The following is a 21,731-nucleotide window of genomic DNA, read 5'->3' as shown; positions in this document are numbered from 1 at the left end:
CTATAGGCATAGATGGGAGAGAGGGCAACCAAATATTTTTATAACAAGTGGTATTATAAAGCTAGTACATGTTCCATCATACGTAGTAATGCAATTTTTTAAAATCTTTGACACTATTTTGAAAAACAAACATAGTATTTTCGGGGGAGGGGGGGGGGGTTAGCACTCACTTTTTTGCGATGATACACATAGCATATATGCAATGGACCTTTCTTTGCAAACATTGTGCTGCTTCTAAATATCATAGAAACAACTCATATTTTATCAAGATTTGTATGTTCAATGAGCGAGAGCTTACAATGTTGTCAACATAATGAGACATGATGCGTTTTTGTGTCCAAACATTACTCCGTACAATGTGTGGGTCATTGCAAACATTCTAGCTATTTATGTGAGGTGCCTGAAGGATATCCTATAACTGCATATTTTTTCTATCTAACTTCTAAACAAAATAAACATATGTACCAACTTTTCGAATGTGAGACATTTTAATTACAATTTATTTTTCATGCACTGCATATTGTTCAACATTTTCAAATTAAATGCTAAGCATCCTCCTTGCAGTGCCCCATTTGAAAATAACTTCTATCGCCACAGAAAAAAGACCCACCGTAAACACATATGTTTAGGACATTTTTATCTTTTTTTCCTGAGTTTTAAAGAAACCAACAAATTATCAAGACTTGTTCCATAAAAATTACATATAATCATGGTAATAAACGGATTTATCCACAGCAGATATATGCACATGCCAACCATGTGCTTAGTGGAATAATATTAAACGAGGAATTTCGAGTTGTAAACAGAACAGTTTTTCCCGATTTGCTGGAGTGAGGTTAAAATCGCGTTTTTTCATTAATCAGACGATGCGATGCAACAAATAAAAGTAGTAAGTAATATTACCGAATGATTATTACTTAGTAATTTCTTGTCTTGATGTTATTATGGTCGCATTTATTCTAAAATCATTGTTATTCGAACTCTGTGTGACAGAGGAATGGCGGACCAAAATAAACACATGGCCTCGGGAAGACACCCATATGAAAAATCAAATTTTCAAGAATTATGGATACTGACAAGAAAAAAACGAAACAAATGGTTGTAGCCATATTATCAATGAATCAAACTAACTCCATTCTCAATGAATTTTTCATCTCATGAATGCTGTAGCTGCGCAGTTCTAACATGACTAATTTTCTTCTAATTAAGACAAAATAAACTTAATTGTTTACTAATTTTGGTCTCTAACAGTAGGTAATTAGTGCATTAGCACTTTGAGTAACTTTGGGCTAGTTTAGTAGAGTATTAAGCGCATTCTTGGTATTTCTTAGTTTACACCAGACTAGATCCAATATGGCTTGTACATCCCCCTTAATGGGGCTAGGTAACCAGTTGACAGGAGTTGCTTATAAATCTACATGTATATAGTACCTCATTCAAATAATAAAAGCCTAAACAGGGTTTAGTATATCAGTTTTCATAATGGCAAATTAACAAGAAAAGATGATGAAAAACTGATGACTTCAGCATTTCTGTTATCAACTTCGCTTATTATATACCATTATCACCTGCCTATAGAGTTTATGTACTCCATTTGATAGGATACGCGAAAGCATGCTCTACGTAGGAAAAATACTGTATCTAAAACAAGTTATTGTCAAATAAGTTGACAATGACAAAACAATGACCTAGTTTAAGTTCGCATTTCACCAAATGTATGATCGATATAATGGCTTGCTCGCTGGGCCGAGTGCTGACTGATGTTTTTCATAGAAATCAAATGAATACGTTGTTATTTTCACCATAAATGGTCTAGAGATTCTGTTTTCGTGACCGTATTAATGGGGCTAGGTACTTAGCTAGTTGACAGGGGTTGCTGAATCTATGCCACCTCATTCAAATAATGATGTTTTAGGGAGGGATCCGGATTTGCTGTCCTCCCAGTTTGTTTGTTCTAAGGCACTGAGCTTTGTTACTCTTTGTTTTTTTTCATAACTTATCTCCAGCTCCAAGACCCAAAAGGGTAATAAATAAACTTTCAACAAGACACTGCAGAAAAATTATGGGAATTGTACAGAGTCATATAGCTGAAAGAAAGAAATAGTACCAGAGGTGAAGAATACCGGTATATCCAGAGATACTTCGTTCCAAAGGAGAACTCCAAAACAAGCAGCCCAGGACAAAATCCCTTCTCAACATTGAGGAAAAACCTCCCTATCAGTGTTAGCAAAGAGGTTGTCAGATTACAGGAAGAAATACATCAGCACTTCAACTACAAGGGAACCGAAGATATCAAAGGATGTGTGAAGCACATAGGCATCCTTTCTGTTTTCCCGATCCAGTTAGGACCCACAGGGCCGGATAAGCAATCGACTAGGGATGCTTACTTCACAATAGTACCTCTTTCCAATAATGATATTTAAGGGTCGATCCGTGTTTGGTGTGCATCCAATTTGTTTTGTTTCAATGTACCTTTGAGGAAAATTAGTGACGTAGTGAAAAAGGAGAGAAGAAAGAGAATCAGCTGTACGAAGTTAGGTGTTTTTTACGTGCTTAGGGAGGGTATCGAAAGACCTTAGAACAATAAAAGATTATTATTATCATGGTTTGACACAGAAAGAGGGACTTATAGTGGATGTAAATAGGAAACCTGGTTCTGCCAATCTTACAATGCTATTTCATTGAATTTAAAGGCGGGGTACAGGGTCCTCAAGCCTAGTCAGTGTGGCAGTTGCAGACTTTTAGAATAGTGTCATCACTATGTACAACTAATGTACAAAACCAGACAAGCACAGAGAGAAGCCGAAGTGGATGCCCTGAACCAAGAGGGAATCTTTGGCTACCATGCATGCACTTACATGACTAAGTCAAGTGATTTATCAACTAGAAGATGTTATGGTGTAGAATAAAAAAAAATCCGGTAAAAGTTTGAAGCAGTATAATCAGGTAGTGTGTTGTGAAGTCAGATATGGACAGGATGCTAAGGCTTTATTGCTGATTAAACATCAGGATTAGGGTTAAACACAAGTGTAACTTTTAGAGAATGAAATAAAAACATTGCACAAAGATGATATTACAAGTGTAGCAGTACTCTAACATAATTTTCAACGAATGAATAGCAAAATATCGATATAATGGGTCCGATGAAGATCCATAGATGTCCATTCTACATGAATGGATGGTCAACTGCTAGGTCAGTTTTCTGTTTCGGGCTGCTATTTCTCGTCGCATGGAGTTGTATTTTGTCAATGAGACAGAAAATCCATGAGCTAATAGACTGAACCATATATTAATGCCTTCACATCGAGGTCTTTTTTTTAAAAGAAAAATACAAATCATTTTGAAATAATTACAGTTTTCTCTTTGATTTGTCTCTTTAGTATGCCCTTTTGGTTAGGTACCTGTGATGGCTTCACTGATCGCTGTGTCGTGGGAGGTTGTGACGTGATAGACCGAGCCGTCAAAACATCCTCAAGCACCAGAGAATTAGCTCCCTTGACTACATTAAATTCGTACAGCACCCAGTAGCGGCCCTTAGGATCGCTTGTTCCAGCAACTCGCACACTTCCGCCGGCAGTGGAAGTTCGGACAGCCGCTCGCCAAACGTCACCATTTCCTCTTTCAATTTTCCTTCCATTTACAACTGCTTTGATGATATCACTTGACCGAAACCTTATTTTTATCCACGTCTCTTCCGGCAGCTCACGTGTCAATGGTTCCAGTAGCTGGCAGTGATATTCTGAGGCGGAGGAATACATAATTGGAAATGGTAAAGAGTGGTTCATGACGTCTTTAGTACAGTCTATTAAATACAAAAGAACTGGCTCATAATTCCCTGATTTTGCTTTACAAAAGATTTGCAATTTATAGAACCCTTTTTCTGAAAAGTGACCTCTTATGGATATTGCATTTCCAATGTTTTCTACCAACACATAGCGTTCTATGTTTTTCAGTGTGCCTTCCGAGTAACTTAATCTATATGTAACAGGGAAATCTCTTTCTATAGGTAAAGTCAACTCTAAAATGCCATCTTTTGGGGTTATTATAAGAGGTGAATCCACACCGGTTTGAAATCCAAAATCTCTATAATCAGACCTTGACCTCCAGACTCCGGTATGTTTGGGATATAAATACACCTTTGGCTCTGTTTGCCTACAACGCAATATGTATGACACAAGTGCATAGAGGGTTGCGTCCTTATGGTCAATACTTCCGAGAATTGTCAACCGAAACTTCCCCATCGTTGGAGGACGTACTCGAATGGAGAATAAGTTCTGGTCTGGATTTTGCACTAATGTATACTGTTTATGAACATTACCGTCTGTGTCTGTTAGACGTGCCGCTACGTTGTTTAACATTTTTGACGTCCCTTTTATAAACACAGTGGCAGTCAACGTCACCTGAATCACTGCCTGTCTATGAGAAACTAGATCCACGCCCCACTTGAAGGATTTTATCGTCCTTTTTACATTCTTATTAAATGTTAGTAATGTCAAAGGTTTCTGAAGAAGTTGCCAAGCTTTGCTTTCTTTTTTGTTGTTGTCCATGTAGGGAAAATGGGTAGAAATCAGCTGGTCGGGATCGGTTAGGAAATAAAAGTTTTCGAATTCCCTGTTATAATGACCCTCGTCATTCACGTGACCTGCTCCTAAAGTACAGTCAATCAAACACCATTGTCCGACCACGTGAACTGCATTCCAAGCGTGATTGGTTGTTTGTGCGTACTTAAAAGGTTTTGTTGCGTTATATCCATAACCTTTCACAAATCCGTAAAGAGTTTTGACGGGAATGTTTGATAATCTATAAATGGAAATACAGATGATTTCAACGGAATAAATTAAGACATTAAAAAGTTGTGATCATACGATATGGTAAAGAAGACTAGTGCATTAAAACATTAATTGATTAATGAAGCGAGTACCGGCATAACTCCGCAAATAGTTCAGCATATCCATAGCAAAGAGCCACTTTTGTGTGCATTGTAAATTCTGCAGCTACAGGCTTCTTGTAGTTATTTAGAAAGGACCGAAGATCTAGTCTGTAAAAAACATATGGATGTACCATAAGTCAACAATTCGATAAAAATGCAGTTAAATTGCAAATAATCCGTAACTGCATGAACTTCTAATAAGTATTTGCAGAAAAGACTTAGGTTGATGGTATAACCATGCAGATAATGCATCTTTTCGAACACTCTGTAATTAATATGGGAGAAGAGAAGTAACTCCAAATATTCATACTGGTTATTTGAAGGAAGTTATCTCTCTTTGAACATGAAAATTTTATTTTTTAAATGTTATAATAAATAAATACCACACAGAGTTTTCCTATCATATAAACTAGGATAATGACTTACTCCACGTGGTTACAGATCCAGTGGTAGAAGGCCCGAACTCGTCCCAGGTTGGTCTTAGACGCCTTAGACAAGTATTTGGCGAGGTTATGGACGGAAAGATCGGTGGATTTCGGAGCCTGTGTCAAAATTAAATATATCAAAAAGTTATTCATACTTCTAATTGTGACCGCTTTCTGTGTTTGTAGTTACTAGTAATAATTTTACGAGGTTTACTGTATATGCTCTTCTTTTTTCTTTCACTTCAAGGAAATGTTGTCTTTCTAATCCAATATAAAGAACAGCAAACATTCCAATTTTCCATGACTATAACTTCTTACTAATGCAAAACTTTGAATACAATTGATGTGGTAAATTTATTAACAGTTACGAATATTCCATAAAACACGCATGTACATGTATTTCGATCATCATTTGTATGTTGCTGCAATAATGTAGCCCTCTCCGATTTTCTTATCTGATGTTTTCTCTCCCCCCCCCCCCCAAAAAAAAATGGAGAGGGCTACATTATTGCAGCTACATTTGAATGTTGTTACAATATTTATGAATGGCATTGTGGTATATTATGACCAATGTATTATTTGCTCTAAATTGAAGTAAGCTATTCTTTTTTCTGTGAATTTTTTTTATCTAATTTTGAAAATTTTAATTATTGTGCATGCACATGTTTACATCACATATATTTTTGACTCTACAAATAATTATCCGTCATATTTGCCTTTTTCTTACTGCAGATTGTCTTGATGAACGTTATCAACGATACAGTATCTATAAAAAATTAGAAAAAAATACTTTTGCAGCGTAACTGTCGACTTTCTTGAACATCGATAGATCGGAAATGACATCATCTCTTCTGAGACTGGGCGGGACTGGTGCCAAATCCTCGTCAACGATTGGTTGAACGCTGATCAAGCGGGTCTCGGGGAGAGTTGTGACGTCAGAGATCTCACAACAGGGTTTGGATGAGCATCTACCCATATCTCACCCCATCCTTTGAATCACATTATTATCTGATACCTGATATGATATCTGTGATTGGAAACAAAGAATTAAGATGGCGTTTCTAGATGGACAAAAAGACAGGATTAACGGATCGGAAGAAATTGTACATATATAAATGGAAATGTCAATCTAATTAAAATTAGATTTTTGGTCCGCTCCATTAAGATCTTTGATTAGCAATCTAACTGGAGGGGATTAAAGATCTAATTTTAGTAAGATTGGGGAAAATCCTTTTTGAGGGAAGAGGTTGGTCATTTTTTAACAAATCTAAGGCTAATACCAAATAAGTTTCATTTCACTTTTGAAAAAAAAAAATGTGTATACAGTCATCATTTAGCAAAACGTATTGATGGAATGAGTCAACCCCTCCATCCCACCCCCAACAACTCCCTCATTTTTCGTTATTACATGCACTTATTTTAAAGATTCCTCTTTTTCCCATAAATATTGAAAAAAAGTGGGGAAGGGTCTAAGTGTATAAATGATGGTATAATACTCAGAACAAAACTATTCAATTTCTTAGACAGATAGAAATTAAACTTCTGTAACTGTATAAAAAATGAGTGAAACTACAAAGATATATTTTTACATAATATGTTAAATGCTAAAAAGTTTAATTTTTGTTTACCAGTTCCTTTTAATGTAGGTTGATTTTCTGTGGGATTTTCACGATATATTCTTTAATTTAACCCTTTCTGAACATGCTGTAACATCATGGTCCATTCAAGCTATTATTTTCTCCTTTTCCTTCTTTCTGTTTTTCTACATGTTCCACGTATCCCTTGGTATGGTAAACACAATTATGCAAACATTTCACTTGTTTATTCCACAAGTTTACAAAACATGAAGTCGATAAGATCAGACACACAAGTTTTATAATCCAATGAATACGGGAGAAAAAGTAAGAAAAGTCCAAAATATCGTAAAGAAAGAAACCTACGTGTAGCTGTCTAGAAGTTTGAGGGAAAAATTATAACGTTTCAAAAAGTTAACAGAAAAACATATCCAAAAATAAATCTTTGCTCTCGGTTTCTCTGTAAATATTGATAAAACACATTTCTCTTATTTAAATTCACAGTACGGATGAATTGTCACGCACTTAAAACAAAGAAGAGTTTTAAACAAGTGTAATTTAAAAGGCGACACTGCATGTTCTCTTATCTAAAATTAAAGTTTGTATCTTTAAATATACCCCTGAAAGCGCTCTCTCTCTCTCTCTCTCTCTCTCTCTCTCTCTCGCGCGCGCGTACGGGTGCGATAGCCTTGTACTATTGAGGGGAATATGCATGTATCAAGTTTTAAGGAAATCAAAATCAATATCTTGTCAACGAATGAATGAAAAAAAAAAGATCTTCTTTCGACCACCACAGTTAAGGCACAGCTAGTTTATATGAAAAACAAATTTATTTTTATCTTATTTATTTTGGGGGTGGGAGGGAATGGGGGTGGGCTTGGCATTCCCATATTCAAATTTTCTCCAATGGTTTAAAAAAAACGTCATGCAGAATATAGAATATGCATATTTGTTTATCTAGGCTTGGTGTGCAGCGGCGGATTTAAGAGGTGGGCGCAGCCGCCCCCCCCCCCCCCCCCATAAAATTGTCAGTTAACGTAAATCACAGTTTCGTCTAGAAAATGTAAATATGTCCGCTTAGTAGACCTCATTTTTACACTACAAAATCTCTAGAATCCAGGAGCTTCCGGGGGCTTCGCCCCATAAGCCCCCACCAGGGGTTTGCCCTGCATGGACCCACTGGGGGCCTCAAGGCGGCCCCCAGACCCCTTGCCTACTTTTGGCGCCCCCTCTAACTTCAATTCCTGGATCCGCGCCTGGTGTGTATATCAATACGTGTCATCAATAAATTGTAGTCTTCTCTGTTGTTCAGATTTCTCTCCTTTCGTCAATTATTTCATAATCAATGAAAAGAACTATATGCGGTATTAACCAACATTTGCCCCCCAAAATCAAACTTTGAGGGAGTACTATTTAATTAAGTCCTTAAACAGGGGAGTATAGGCTGACTTCAAAGCACTGAATAATTTCATAAGTAATGACGTCATATGTACGTAATGACGTCACAAATATGACGTAAATTTCAATTTTTTATGAATTTTGTAGAAAAATGTACATATTTTGTCGATATTTTAAATAAAAGTCACCGAGCGCATGTGTGTTCAGGATAAATATTTTGATATAATGTGTAGAATGATAATATCAATGAAATATGTCAATATTGTTCCTGAACACACATGCGCTCTATAAATTTTAAAGCTTGAATTGTTGAAATTTTGTCCATTTTGTCCTCTTTCTGAAAAAGGATATAAAATCGGACTAGTTTGTGACGTCATAAAAACAGAAATTGTGAATACACTGCTCTGGAACTATAATATTTTCTGCTAACTTATATTTCTCGTACAATTTATTGAATTCAGCACATTTCAGGAAGTTTTCAAAATTTGACTTTTGTGGGGGCAAACATATGCAATATATCGCATATAGTTCTTTATCATTCTAGGACACACACACATATCTACAGTGTATTTGGGACTTTGAATGAAACATTTTTTTCATGTTGCCACTGTTAACACAAATTATAATAACTTTTTATAAATGTCATAGTTATTGCAAATATTGGCTTGTATCAGTCCTTTTACAAGAAAAAAATAGCATGAAACTGTGAAACACATCCTATTCTACCTTTCGATTCTTTTTTAGGGAAGCGGAAGTGACTGCTGTTCGAAATGATTCAGGGTCAAATTGACTGGAAACCGCTCTATCATCACTACTTCCGGCTTGATTTTTAGACAGACGTGTACGTTGGTGTAGACAGAAAACCGACATAAACATGCCTGGGATGCAATTTGAATACGACGAGGAAGGAGGAACCTTCTTCTATTTTTTGTTTTCTCTATGGGGCCTCGTTCTTATTCCCGCCACGTATTATTTTTGGCCCAGGAAGTCTGTAGAAGGTAAGAAATTGACCCTGGTGATTACACAGCTGTTCATTTTGTGTAACAGTAACACTTGGAGGATCTCTGAAAGAATTAGAATATTTTGTTAGAATATTACATTATGATGATATAGAAATAAGAATATTGTGACTAGAGTGTGTGTTGAAGTTTCAAGTACAATCAAGTATTTTTATCATTTTTATTAAATTAAATTGCTTAGGTTTGTGAACAAATGTCACAGTAGTTTTGGTTGCATTACTTGCATGGATATTGAAAATGCACCACATGCCTAGTCTAAAAATTTAAAGGCCGAGATTTTTAACCGTACGGTTTTCTCAGGTAAGGGGAGGGACTAAATTTTACATGCGTGGCACCCCGAGGCATTGACGGTCGTGCAGAATGTGGGAAGCGCTAATCCCTACACACAAACAGTATACACAGGAAGTCCATGAGTATTACCTGTACAGCTTGTTGGCCTACTGTTCATCATAAAATTATTAGAATTTGACATCGTATATAAAAAAAAATATCAATAGTTAAAAGGAAAAGAAAAGAAAGAAACTCTTAATACTTGTCCAGGCGAAGTTGTTACTTATCAAATATTTTGTTTTCATCCTTAGTTATTCATTACATGCAAAAAGTGTTTCCAGCTTATTTTCTCCTTTATTTTCATCGTACTTTTTCGCCGCGTCTCAAAACAAGAATTGTTCTTAATTTTTATGAGGGAAAACAAGATTTCTTGCACCAATGCAATCTTCATTAGTAAAAATATACACAATCTTGTTTTATTTTATTGAAATACAATGAGATAAAGATTCAATTTTTAATGACAAGTTTGTAATACAGGTAATTAATTAATTATAATCAAGCTGAAATTGTTTGCATCGAAATGGCTTCCTTATTGCGATGGTAATTTAGCGGTAAACATCAGAAGACCGAAAGTTAATTTGATGGTGGCCACGCGTGTCAAACAAGGTTAAAGAGATATACACAGGGACTTATAGCTAAATGTCAATCAATTTCAAGTACCCAATGATGGACCTTAATTTATTTGATTGACAGGGGGATTCAGACCAGGTAAATCTGAGGGCGGTGCTTATTATCTCGGGCTTTAAGTTTGCTATGTATGATGGATAAGATTTGAAATATACCACTGTAGGTAAACATGCCAGATCAGCGGCGGATTTAAAGGGGGGTGGAGGCTCACCCTGCACGTGCCCCCTAAAATTATCAATTGAAAGTTAGCGTAAATCACAGTTTTGTCTAGAAAATGTTAATATGTCTTCTTAGTAGATCTCTTGTTTACCCTACAAAATCTCTAGAATCCTGGCCCCCGGACCCCCTGCCTATTTTTGGCGCCCCCTCTAACTTCAATTCCTGGATCCGTGCCTGCAGAAAAACTGTATCTTGATGGAATAATGAATATTCCAAATATTAAAAATGTGGTGCTAATTCAAGTATACTTATATATCCCATACATGCGCTCTGGGTACTGAAATCGCTGTTGGGTATACTTGAATCACAAAGCTTTGATTTTTTTCTTCCAGATGATAAGGAAAAAAAGAAGAGAGAGTGTAACTGTGATCCTTGTGTGATAAAACGGCATCAATTAAAATCCAGCACAAAATGGAACCGAATGAAAGAGAAAGTTTTGTAAGTGAACTGGTTATTATCACATAATTAACATCAAAGTGATTGTAAGTTAACCATTCATTTGGTGAGGCTAATATTTTATACTTCCCCATACCGAAAAAAGTTATAACTAAGTTATAACTAAAGTATAACTTAGTTATACCTAGCCTGTGAGGTACAAAAAAGTTATAACTAAAATGTAACTTTTTTTGACTTTGTCATTTTCATGTATAACTAAAATGTAACTTTTTGGACTTAGCCATTTTCACGTGTAACTAAAACATAACTTTTCTGGACTTTGTGATTTTCATGTATAATTAAAATGTAACTTTTTGGACTTAGCCATTTTCATGTATAACTAAAACATAACTTTACTGGACTTTGTCATTTTCATGTATAACTAAAACATAACTTTTCTGAACTTAGCCATTTTCAAGCATTACCAGTATAAATTTACAAGTTTTGGGGGTTATTTAATGGATACTACTTGACATGCACCGACTTTTTTTTTTTCAAAATTAACATTATAACTAAGTGTTAATTTGAATGAATTTTGATCATGTTCAAAATGGTTTTTTTTTTCAAACACTGCAGCAGAAAACTTTGTCAATTCCTGAACAATAATATTGTTTACTACCAGTGATCGACTTCTCATTCATAATAAATACCTGTCCACAGCCATGTCAAGTTCAACAGAAGGGATGTGAAATAAAATCTTGTAAATTACATCTATAAATGAGAAACTCTCTCTCTCTCTCTCTCTCTCTCTCTCTCTGGTGTTTGAGGGTGTGTACACAGTACATGTCATGTGTGTGTAATAAATATTATTGTCTATTTAAATTGATATTTGTCATGTAGGTTTCAACTAAAGTTGAGAATAATTAATTTCTCTCTCTCTCTTTCTCTCTCTCCTTCTCTCTCTCTCTCTCTCTTAGAAAATACGTATTTATTGAGACCCTGATGAGACATAATATTTGTCTTGTAAATTATAATAATGCACTTACATCTGAAGTTGGGAATGAATATATTTCATAATTATGGGGAAATATAAATGTACTGCAAGAGATATAAACAGTATGAAATGTAATCTCATGAAGTCATGTGAATTTTGCACGGATTCTTCGTGTGCAAAACTGTGTAAATTTCTCTTGTTTTCTGTGAGACAGGTGTTTGTACTAGGTGACCTTTGTGGCCATCACATCGTAAATATTTCAGCTTGGGTATTACACAATCTCTGAATGGTACAATTCTACACAGGTTGAAAATCAGTCGTAATATGGGTGGCTAAAAAGATAAAAACAGCATAGAGTATATGCATGTTCATGTTGAACAGATATTACGATGTTGTGAATAAAGACTGCCAGTTATATTAAGATTTAAGCAGATGACTAGTACATGTAGATTTTATTGTTTGCATAATTAAATAACCCAGTTATAATAGTTATTTTCACAAATAAACAAATATTAAATTCAAAATGGCGGCAACAAAAAATATGGCGGCCTCCGATGTCCGTTTTGTTGATACTAAGATAAATTCAAAATTTTAACACCAACTGGTATTTATATTTTTAATTTAAGTTTAAAATTACACAATTAGGTTTATTTGCATTTAAAATAAATTAATTATGAATTATTTATTTATTTTTTTCGATCACGTGACGTTTTTGAGTTCTATGATTGGTCAATAACAGAGCGCGGATTTTTCCATGGACGATTTGAATGTTTGGATGTTGAAAGTGTTGATAGAAAAAAGGAGATAAAACCAGTTGGTAAGGCGATATTTATGCTAACATTTTATTGATTTTGGTAAAGTATACTTAGTACCTCTGGAATAACATTCCAAAAAGAAGAAATATTGGGAATTAAGAAAATTCTAGGCATGTGAATCTTAGATTTCTTGTTTGTTTTGATTGGTATGTCGAATGACAAAGACTGAAGTAAACAAATTGAAAGTATTTGAAACGCATAATATTTTTCAGCATTTAGTATATTAATCAAATATGTTGTTCTTTGTCATTTATTCCCACAATTGTTTATAGATTCCCTGAACTGTTAAAATATTATGAAGCCTTATACGCATCAGCATGATCATAACATGATCTAGCTGCAACGTTAATTAATGCAATGAAATAAGTAATTTAACATTAATTTTCTTTTTTTTTTATAAAGCAGAATATTGGTACATGATGTTTCCATGAGCTGAATCTGTCCTGACCTGGAGTACATGAAATTCTTCAAAATATTACTTGTTTAAGGTAAAGTAAATTTTTTTTTCATTTCAAAATTCAATAAATCTTTCAATCTAAAACTGATTCCTGTAAGTATAGATCTTAAATTAGTCTTGTATTTTCCATGTTTTGGATGAATTAATGAATTTGAATTAATTGATATGGAAGAGTGTTTTCAATTTGATATGCAAATGAGTGCTGGAAATATACTGTCTAAATATCTATAATCTAACTTTTGAACCTTGGCTTTACAATTTTTTGCAGAATTGAAGAAAAGGTTAAAATTGCAAGCATATTTCAACAAAAACTTAGCCGACTACCAGTCACACTGCCCGCCAGCCAAGACGTCTGACCAGCTAAAATGAGGGACGCAGACCACCAGCCAAGTCCCTCGGCCAGCTCGGCTGACCCAGTGCGGCCTGTCAAGGGATGACCAAGTCCATCAACTAGCTCGGCTGACTACCAGTGCAGCCTGTCAAGTCCTTCAACTAACTTGGCCTATTACCAGTGCGGCCTGTCATTGAACAACCAAGTCCATCAACTAGATTGGCTTACTACCAGAGCGGCTTTTCAAGGGATGGTCAAGTCCGTCAACTAACTTAACCTACTACCAGTGCCGCATGTCAAGAGATGGCCAAGTTCGTCAACTAGCTCGGCTTACTACCAGTACGGCCTGTCAATATAGGGACGGTTAAGACCGTTGACTAACTTGGCCTTCTACCAGTGCGGCTTGTCAAGGGACGGTTAAGTCCGTCAACTAACTTGACCAACTACAGATGCGACCTGTCAAGGGATGGCCAAGTCCGTCAACTATCTTGACCAACTACCAGTGCGGCCTGTCAAACGATGGCCAAGTCCTTCAACTAACTTGGCCTACTACCTGTGTGGCCTGTCAAACGATGGCTAAGTCTGTCAGCTAACTTGGTCTACTACCAGTGCGGCCTGTCAAACGATGGCCAAGTCCTTCAACTAACTTGGTCTACTACCAGTGCGGCCTGTCAAACAATGGCTAAGTCTGTCAGCTAACTTGGTCTACTACCAGTGCGGCCTGTCAAACGATGGCTAAGTCTGTCAGCTAACTCAGCCAACTTTCAGTGCAGCCTATCTTCAAATAATAAAGATAAACAACTGTACACCTGCAAGGATACCTGTGCAAGGAGGGTGGTATGCAGCTAGAAACTGTAACTGAAATCACTGTTTAGAACCTTTCTTTTTTTTGAAATACAGCTAGATCAAAAATAAATAGGGTGTTAATATTTAAAAATTAGTGATGTCTGTTTATACAATTAGCAAGAGTAGAATGCAGTTTGCTAGGTAATTTTACAAAGACCCTAATTGCTATATGCTAAAAATGTATTCTTTAAAACAACCAGAGAAATTTCAATCTGTTGTAGATGACATGATGAAAAATAAGGTACACTTGAATTTTGAAAACAATTGCATGTGCATTCATTTAGTTGTATTTGACAATAAACCAAGTTATCTTTATCGTGTTTGTTAGGTAAAATTGTTATTGCCTTTAATATGTTTTAAATAATCTTTTTTGTATAAATTTCAAAAATCTTTTTTTTTTTAAATTTTAATGAGTAGCTTTTTAAAAGCTTATAACTGAGTAAATCCACAACAGGTTAACATACAGTGTATAATTTCACTGGAACTTTTACGAAAGTTTTTATTAATAGGTATAACTTTTTATAGTTATAACTTTTTGCAGTTATAACTTTTTTTAGGTATAACTTTTCTATAACTTTTTCATAACTTTCTTGGGGTATAACTTTTTTGTAACTTTTTCATAACTTTATAATAGGTATAACTTTTTTTAGTTATAACTTTTCCTGGGTATAACTTTTTCCGGGTATAACTTTTTTGTAACTTTTTCATAACTTTTTTTGGGTATAACTTTTTTGTAACTTTTCCACTGTTTATTTGGGTATAACTAAAGTATAACTTTGTAACTATTTTATAACTTTTTGTGTAACTTTTAATAAGTATAACTTTTTGTAGTTATAACTTTTTTATAACTTTTTATGTACTTTCTGTATTTATGTTGAATAAAAGGTGAAAAGTTATGCAAAAGTTATAACTTTTTTGTAACTAAGTTATAACTAAATTATACCTCACTTAAAACATGCCATTCCAAACTCCGATAACTTAGTTATAACTTTTTTGTAACTTTTTTTAGTTACAAAAGTTATAACTAAGTTATAACTTTTTTCGGTATGGGTCATTTTCATTGATCATTTTGATATGATAAAAATAAATTATTTCTACATTTGGTGAATTACTTTCTATAATTATAAAATTTAAAACACAGTTCTGCAGTCTATATATAGATATAGCATGTGTTAATGTTCATGTAAGGATGAAATTTAAAATCATGCTAGTCATTTAAATTGATAACTATGAATTTTTTTTTTTAGGAAAGTGGTTTTCATAATAGCATGGATAATTTTTGCCCTGCTGGCCTACAAGGTTTCCCAGATCCATATAGAGTACCAGGAATATGATCCATATGCTGAACTGGGACTGGATGTGGTAAGTGTGTTTTTTAACAGAATGACAACTAGTCACACCTCAAGCATAGGGTTAAATAGGTCACAGCAAAAGGTGACATCTATTTTGAACAATTAATGAAAAAAATGATTTCATATTGAAAAACAATTTTTAGAACAAATTCTGTGTAAATGCATTTACTTATAGGGAGCAACAAAAGAAGAGATTAAAAAGGCATACAAAAAACTAAGTTTGAAATACCATCCAGACAAACCTACAGGGGACCACAAAAAGTTCATGAAAATTGCCAAAGCCTACACAGCGTAAGTTCTATAATTTTTGCCAATTGGGTCTTCAGAATTTTCATTAATTTGATAAATATCATTCTGCATTTCTGGTCATTGAGTCTCTTATATACATTTGCTTGTATTTCATGACTTTCTCAATTTTTTTGCCTGAAAGGTTGAATAATACAGTTGAATGACTTTATTTTAATCCACACTGTTTTAGCATAATTCAGCACATCAGCACTGAAATAGCAGCATATATTTATACAAGGTCTTCCAGTGTAAAAGTATACAACCTTCAGTCCTTGACCTATCTCTATTTATAGATTGACAGATGAAGAAACAAGGAAGATATGGGAGGAGAGTGGTGACCCAGATGGACCTGGGGGTAAGATTAATGGCAGGAAATACTGGGGTTATGAAAATGCTCTTCAAAGTGTAAAAAAAATGTCTAGTAAATATCATTTGAATACATGTTAAGCATAGCTGCATTTAGCAAAATTGATTGATCTATGATCTACCAGCAATATATAATTATCCAGTATTGAATTTGAAAATAAACATGATAGAATTGGAATGAATATTCAATTATTTCATTATTAATTTATATTATTTGAAATGAATATTGTGAATGAAATTATAGGAATGGTTAACTTTATCTGTTTAAACTTCACTGTATGGAAAGAATTTTTTTAGTCACCAGATTTGGTATAGCTTTGCCCAAGTGGATTGTGGAGAAGCAGAATTCTATGTGGGTAGGTCAGACTTTGTGTTATAATTATAGAGTAATTAAAAAGTTGTGATTGATTGAATTATTTCAGCCATAACCTGGGGATGGGCTCTACCAAAGTGGCTGGTTGAAAAACACAATGCCAAATGGGTATGAAAAAGTGCTGCGTAGGATAGTATTTGTACATATTATGTTTACCCCACCTCTGTTGATTTTTCGACAAAATCCTGGCTTGCGATTCAATGGTTGAAGTCTGTCACATGAAGGAGGTGGAATACTTTTACCCAGTAGACAGTAACTAACACAATGTGAGGTCATGAGGCACAGTATAAGCGTCGAATAAATAATTGTAATAAGCAGAGAAAAATAATTATAATAAGCAGAGAAAAATAATTATAATAAGCAGAGAAAAATTATTAATTATAATAAGCAGAGAAAAATAATTATAATAAGCAGAGAAAAATAATTATAATAAGCAGATAATACATAAGTGTTTCATCAGTGGGGTAAATTCGTTTCATAGTTCTTTAGTGACAGGGTACGGGATGATACCTGGTTAGTCAATTTCATACGAGACTTGGCTCCGCCTCGCCAGGCATGAAATTTACTCACCAGGTATCATCCCATACCCTGTCATTAAAAAAACTATGAAACTAATAATGCTAGTGCAGTGTATTTGAATTTAGAAAAAGTAGGTCCTGTTCAAAAGAAAAGAATCCAAGCTAGTTTTCTTGCTTCCTTTGCTTATAGTATCAAAAAGAGAATTTTGTGAGTTGTTATTCCATCTGAAATTACATGGCTCTTTTCCCATGTGATTCATTTCTGTGTTATTGATAAAGCAATAATTAATCTGTGCGAGTTGGCTAGCCTATACATAACTTATATAGGTTAAGGGGGAAAATTTATTCAACATGGGGGGTGGGAGTAAATAATGTGGGTGTTTTAAAGTTGGTGTTTATAGCTTGCTAATTCACTTCAGCTTTTTTCTCCTAGAGTTGGCCAGTGTTTTCTATCAGTGATATTTATATGCAATATGATGCAAGTTAATTTATTTTTGTAGAATATTTAAAGCTTACTGAGCTTAAATTGCCTCTATACTATCAAAAATGTCATTAGAAAAGTGAAGTATTTTAGATAAGCTTAATGACTTACTATATATTGTAAACTTGCTGGATATATAAAGGATCTCCAATGATTTGAAGTAATATATAATTTTTATGGGATAAAGGAGTAAACATGGGATAAAATGAAATATGCTTATAACAAAGCTAAATGTTGTTCCTTAGCACTTCGTTATAATCATGTTCAACTGTACATACAGCATATCATACATGCTTTTTTCTGAAATTTTTTTAACAAATGCTTATAAGTGAATTTCAGTAAAAGAGAATTCTTTCTCACTAACTTAAAGATGATTTTTTTAACAGCTGCAAGATAATTTAATATTAGAAATTTTGAATAAGAATGCTTTATTCTAATAATCATATTGCTTCGTCAAAATGATGTTCAATACAGAATTTAAAAAGTTATTTTATGAAAAAATTGTTTTAAGAGTTAAGGTCCTTTACAGAGTTGATACTTAGTTAACCCTTCCCTGCAGTCACACATTTTAACCCATATACATGTACCATTTCTATCACAAAATCACACATATACCATTTCTCTGTAATCACACATTTTTCAACCACTTTAAAAAGTACATTTAATCTTTAATTTAATGCCAATTTCCTTCAATTTTATACATACTAAAGTCTCATTAAATAAGAAAAGTTATTTTCTTATTAAAATATCATGTCATTGTCATACATGTAATATTATATATGCTAAACTTAAGAGAAACTTGTACTGTGCTATAAAGTACTTGGGGGGAAAATGTAACGTCATATTTCTATGATGTGAACATTAAGTGTATGTTGCATAACAGTTCAGTAAGTTGTAAAGAGTTAAATGGCTGTTACTGTTCTATCCCTCTCGGTACTTTTGGTTTATGGTCTGTTAAGAACCTTATATACTGTAGTTGACAGTTTCTGTAATGGCTGTTACTGACTGTTCTATTCCTCTAGGTCCTGTTGGGGTATGGTCTGTTCTGTTAAGGACCTTATATACCGTAGTTGATAATTTCTATAATGTCTGATGCTGTTCTATTCCTCTAGGTCCTGTTAGTGTATGGTCTGTTATTCATGGTCCTCCTGCCCGTTGTTGTGGTAAGTAGAACATAATCACAGTCACACTTTCCTCAAACAGGATTTGTATGAAAACAAAGTGCCATGTAACTATTTTAACAAATTTATCATATAATGATAGCAATTTATAAGGGTAGTTTCAATAATTTATGTATTTGTATGCACATGATGCATCATTTTTAGAAAAATGATCCTTTGCAATTAACTCTTCCTCATTTAAAAGAAAATTCAAACTGCATATATTTATCAAACTGATGACAGTGACATTTATGTGCACACATTTCTGCTAATCATTGTCTATTAGGTAATTATGTTTACTGTTATCTTTGTATACAGGGTGTGTGGTGGTACCGCTCCATCAAGTTCTCTAAGGACCAGGTCCTATTAGACACCACCAGGCTCTACTACTACTTCTTCCAGAAAAACCCCAACATGATTCTGAAACGTAAGTATGCCTGTACAGTGTTTCTGTGCAAATGTGATGTACAGTGCGAAGTCACCACTAGTTTTATAGGATACCATATTCTCTAAGGCCAACATTTTTTTATTTACTGTTTTACGGGAATTTTTTTCAAAAATTTGAGTCGGGGGTCTAAATTAAAATAAAAATAAAACCTTTAAATTCAAGCAGTCGGTCAGAAAAATAAAAATAAAACAAAAAAATGTAACAATTTTTTTATTTCTTAAATTAAGAATGGAATTGTTTTATTACCTTAATTTGTCAGAAAAGGTTGTTATAAATGCACGCGAAACAATTTTATCATATTTTTTTGGTATTCATTAGATAATAAGATTTGAGGATTTATGAGTAGCTATGACCAAATGGCAAGAATATAGTGAGGCTTTTAATGGATCAGTTAAATTATTCCACAAGTGGGACTATAATTTAAAGAAAAAATTTAAATTAATATACACATAGGTGGATTACAAACATATAACATATCTTATCTTTCTCTTGAAAACATTCAAATTGCCTGAATGCTACAACTTTCAATGTACATAACTGCAGAAAATACACATTTTTACCATAACTATATACATGTAAAATAGGCAATGACAATTACTCTGTTTACTCAGGGACCTATATATTAGTATATAGGTCCCTGGTTTACTGCAGAATTCGAATATTTGTTAAAACTTGTTCTAATCCACAACTTTTGAATTAAAAAAATTGGTCATATATTTGTATGGACGTATCATCTGTAGCTTTGTTTTTCTCTATTTGTTTTTTTTTTTTACAAAGAAAGCTGTTATTTTCACGCTGATGTACATTAATTTGTTACATAACAAGCAAAATTCCATTTTGAATCGTAATATGTGTGATTAATATGATATTAGCGAGTGAAAGTTGTGACTCGAATTTCCTCAGTCACGCCACTTTCTACAGTGTTCTGTTCAGTCGTTACATGTAAAAGAAAACATGATTGTCATAAAAATAAGTTTCAGAACAATCTTCAAACCCTATTTCAATCCTTTGGAACAAATGTCACAGATAATACATACTTAAAACCTCTCAAAACAAGAGGTTGACAGAACCTCCACTTCCACATGGCCCTCAGCATAACATTTGATCAAGATTAATGTTTCGTCTATTTTATTCAATCTTTCATTAAAAGTTAATCTGAAATTATTACCTTTTACTAATAAATGACATATCACTATTAAAAAATGACTGAGGCACTTTAAAAATATATTAAATTTAAACAATACGATTCTGACATTTTGCCGCTAACTGTTATGCTATGCAGTGACTATCCACGCTTCACATTCATGCTCATTTGTTTTGTCAACTGTGATTGGATGAATATATTTACCTTAGCCAATGACAATTCACGTTTTGAAAGGCTTGTAAAAAGTTTATGGACGTTTCTTTTATTTTTTCAGTGACTATAAATAAGCTATCGGCGGGAGAAACAAAAATAAAACTTGAAGAAGATACTTTTATTTTTATTTCATTTTAGCCCAAATTAGGGTCGGCGGTCCCGTAAAACAGCTTATTAAAAAATGATGGCCTAAATAAGAAAGGCATAATTAATGTAATAGAATATACATGATGTACCATTGTTGATTTTTTTCTGAACAAATTATCTGTAATTATTCAAGATAATGTAGGTTTTAATTGTATACATGAGTTTCCTAAAGAATTATTCTTCAGTTTTAATCTCTTCTAGTCTAAACCCATTTAAATGCAGCCTTTGTACTGAAAACATAGAGACAGACTTCCAGCATAGATTTTAAAAAATGATTTTAAAACAATAATAATTGAGTGTCTCTGTGTTGTGCAGGAGTGATAATGGTGTTAGCTGGCTCCTTTGAGTTTGACAAATTCCACAATGCTGAGATTGTAGAGAGACCCAGTGATAATGAGGAGGTGCCCATGGTAAGACAATAAAATTTGTAATACCATGTACTGTACAGATTCTTCAAAGAGAAAAATAATGTGGTTATACAAATTTTAATTAGTTCGATAACAAGGAGTCCGACCAAGTTGAGTATATAATGATGAACAGTAGTTTTAAATGTATTTATTTCTGTGTTATTAAATTTCATCTCATAAAAGTTTGTGTAAAATTTTCTTGAAGTACTAGTGTAAAGTAATTAGACTTATAAAAAAATATCCTAATTTCTTGATAATTGATCAAACATTTGCCAAAATCTCATTTGGATACAAGTTTGTCTGAAATTGTGCTGAAATAGGGTGAAAATTATTAAAGTTCTCAAAATAGTCTTTCTTTTTCAGCTGATTAAACGCTTGCCTAACCTAGATGAGAAGAACAAGGAGAAGCCCCTGTGTTATCCTTACAGTGTCAAGGCCAGGGCTCTCCTACACGCCCACTTCCAGAGGCTGGACCTTCCCCCCGACACACTCGC

The 21,731-nt window shown here is 33.9% G+C and overlaps 2 protein-coding genes and 1 long non-coding RNA gene across 3 annotated transcripts; 2 read left to right on the top strand and 1 right to left on the bottom strand.

Moving 5' to 3' along the window:
• Positions 1-3,311: 3,311 nt before the first annotated feature.
• LOC134263608 (kyphoscoliosis peptidase-like) lies at positions 3,312-7,191 on the bottom strand. Its single transcript, XM_062745993.1, has 5 exons — positions 6,984-7,191; positions 6,146-6,370; positions 5,357-5,472; positions 4,922-5,038; positions 3,312-4,800 (listed from the first exon to the last, which is right to left on the bottom strand). Exons 2-5 carry the CDS (start codon positions 6,329-6,331, stop codon positions 3,336-3,338), a joined length of 1,884 nt encoding a protein of 627 aa, XP_062601977.1. The 5' UTR covers positions 6,332-6,370; positions 6,984-7,191; the 3' UTR covers positions 3,312-3,335.
• Positions 7,192-9,107: 1,916 nt separating this feature from the next.
• On the top strand, positions 9,108-21,726 carry LOC134263610 (translocation protein SEC63 homolog; the record flags this gene model as incomplete). The annotated part of the gene is made up of 10 exons (XM_062745994.1): positions 9,108-9,325; positions 10,855-10,960; positions 15,588-15,702; positions 15,868-15,983; positions 16,274-16,335; positions 16,644-16,702; positions 18,831-18,881; positions 19,197-19,305; positions 21,146-21,240; positions 21,601-21,726. Coding segments are annotated over exons 1-10 (963 nt in total), but the record flags the coding sequence as incomplete, so codon positions are not given.
• LOC134263609 (uncharacterized) lies at positions 12,422-15,187 on the top strand. The gene is made up of 3 exons (XR_009991323.1): positions 12,422-12,708; positions 13,109-13,194; positions 13,432-15,187. It is a non-coding gene; the product is annotated as an uncharacterized LOC134263609 (long non-coding RNA).
• Positions 21,727-21,731: the final 5 nt, after the last annotated feature.

This window comes from Saccostrea cucullata, unplaced genomic scaffold, assembly GCF_032062105.1.
Source record: "Saccostrea cucullata isolate Sc308-1 unplaced genomic scaffold, CSIRO_AGI_Scuc_v1 ctg11135, whole genome shotgun sequence".
Classification (NCBI taxonomy): Eukaryota; Metazoa; Mollusca; class Bivalvia; order Ostreida; family Ostreidae; genus Saccostrea; species Saccostrea cuccullata.
Note: the sequence above shows the minus strand (reverse complement) of the source record. Positions and strands in the feature narration are given on the sequence as shown.

Excerpts from the sequence above, each read along its gene's own strand:
- LOC134263608 (XM_062745993.1), bottom strand. The coding sequence starts at position 6,331 with ATGGGTAGATGCTCATCCAAACCCTGTTGTGAGATCTCTGACGTCACA. Across the intron at positions 5,473-6,145 it reads TCGACAGTTACGCTGCAAAA|GCTCCGAAATCCACCGATCT; the intron begins GTATTTTTTTCT and ends ATTTTGACACAG. Across the intron at positions 5,039-5,356 it reads TGGATCTGTAACCACGTGGA|ACTAGATCTTCGGTCCTTTC; the intron begins GTAAGTCATTAT and ends TGTTTTTTACAG.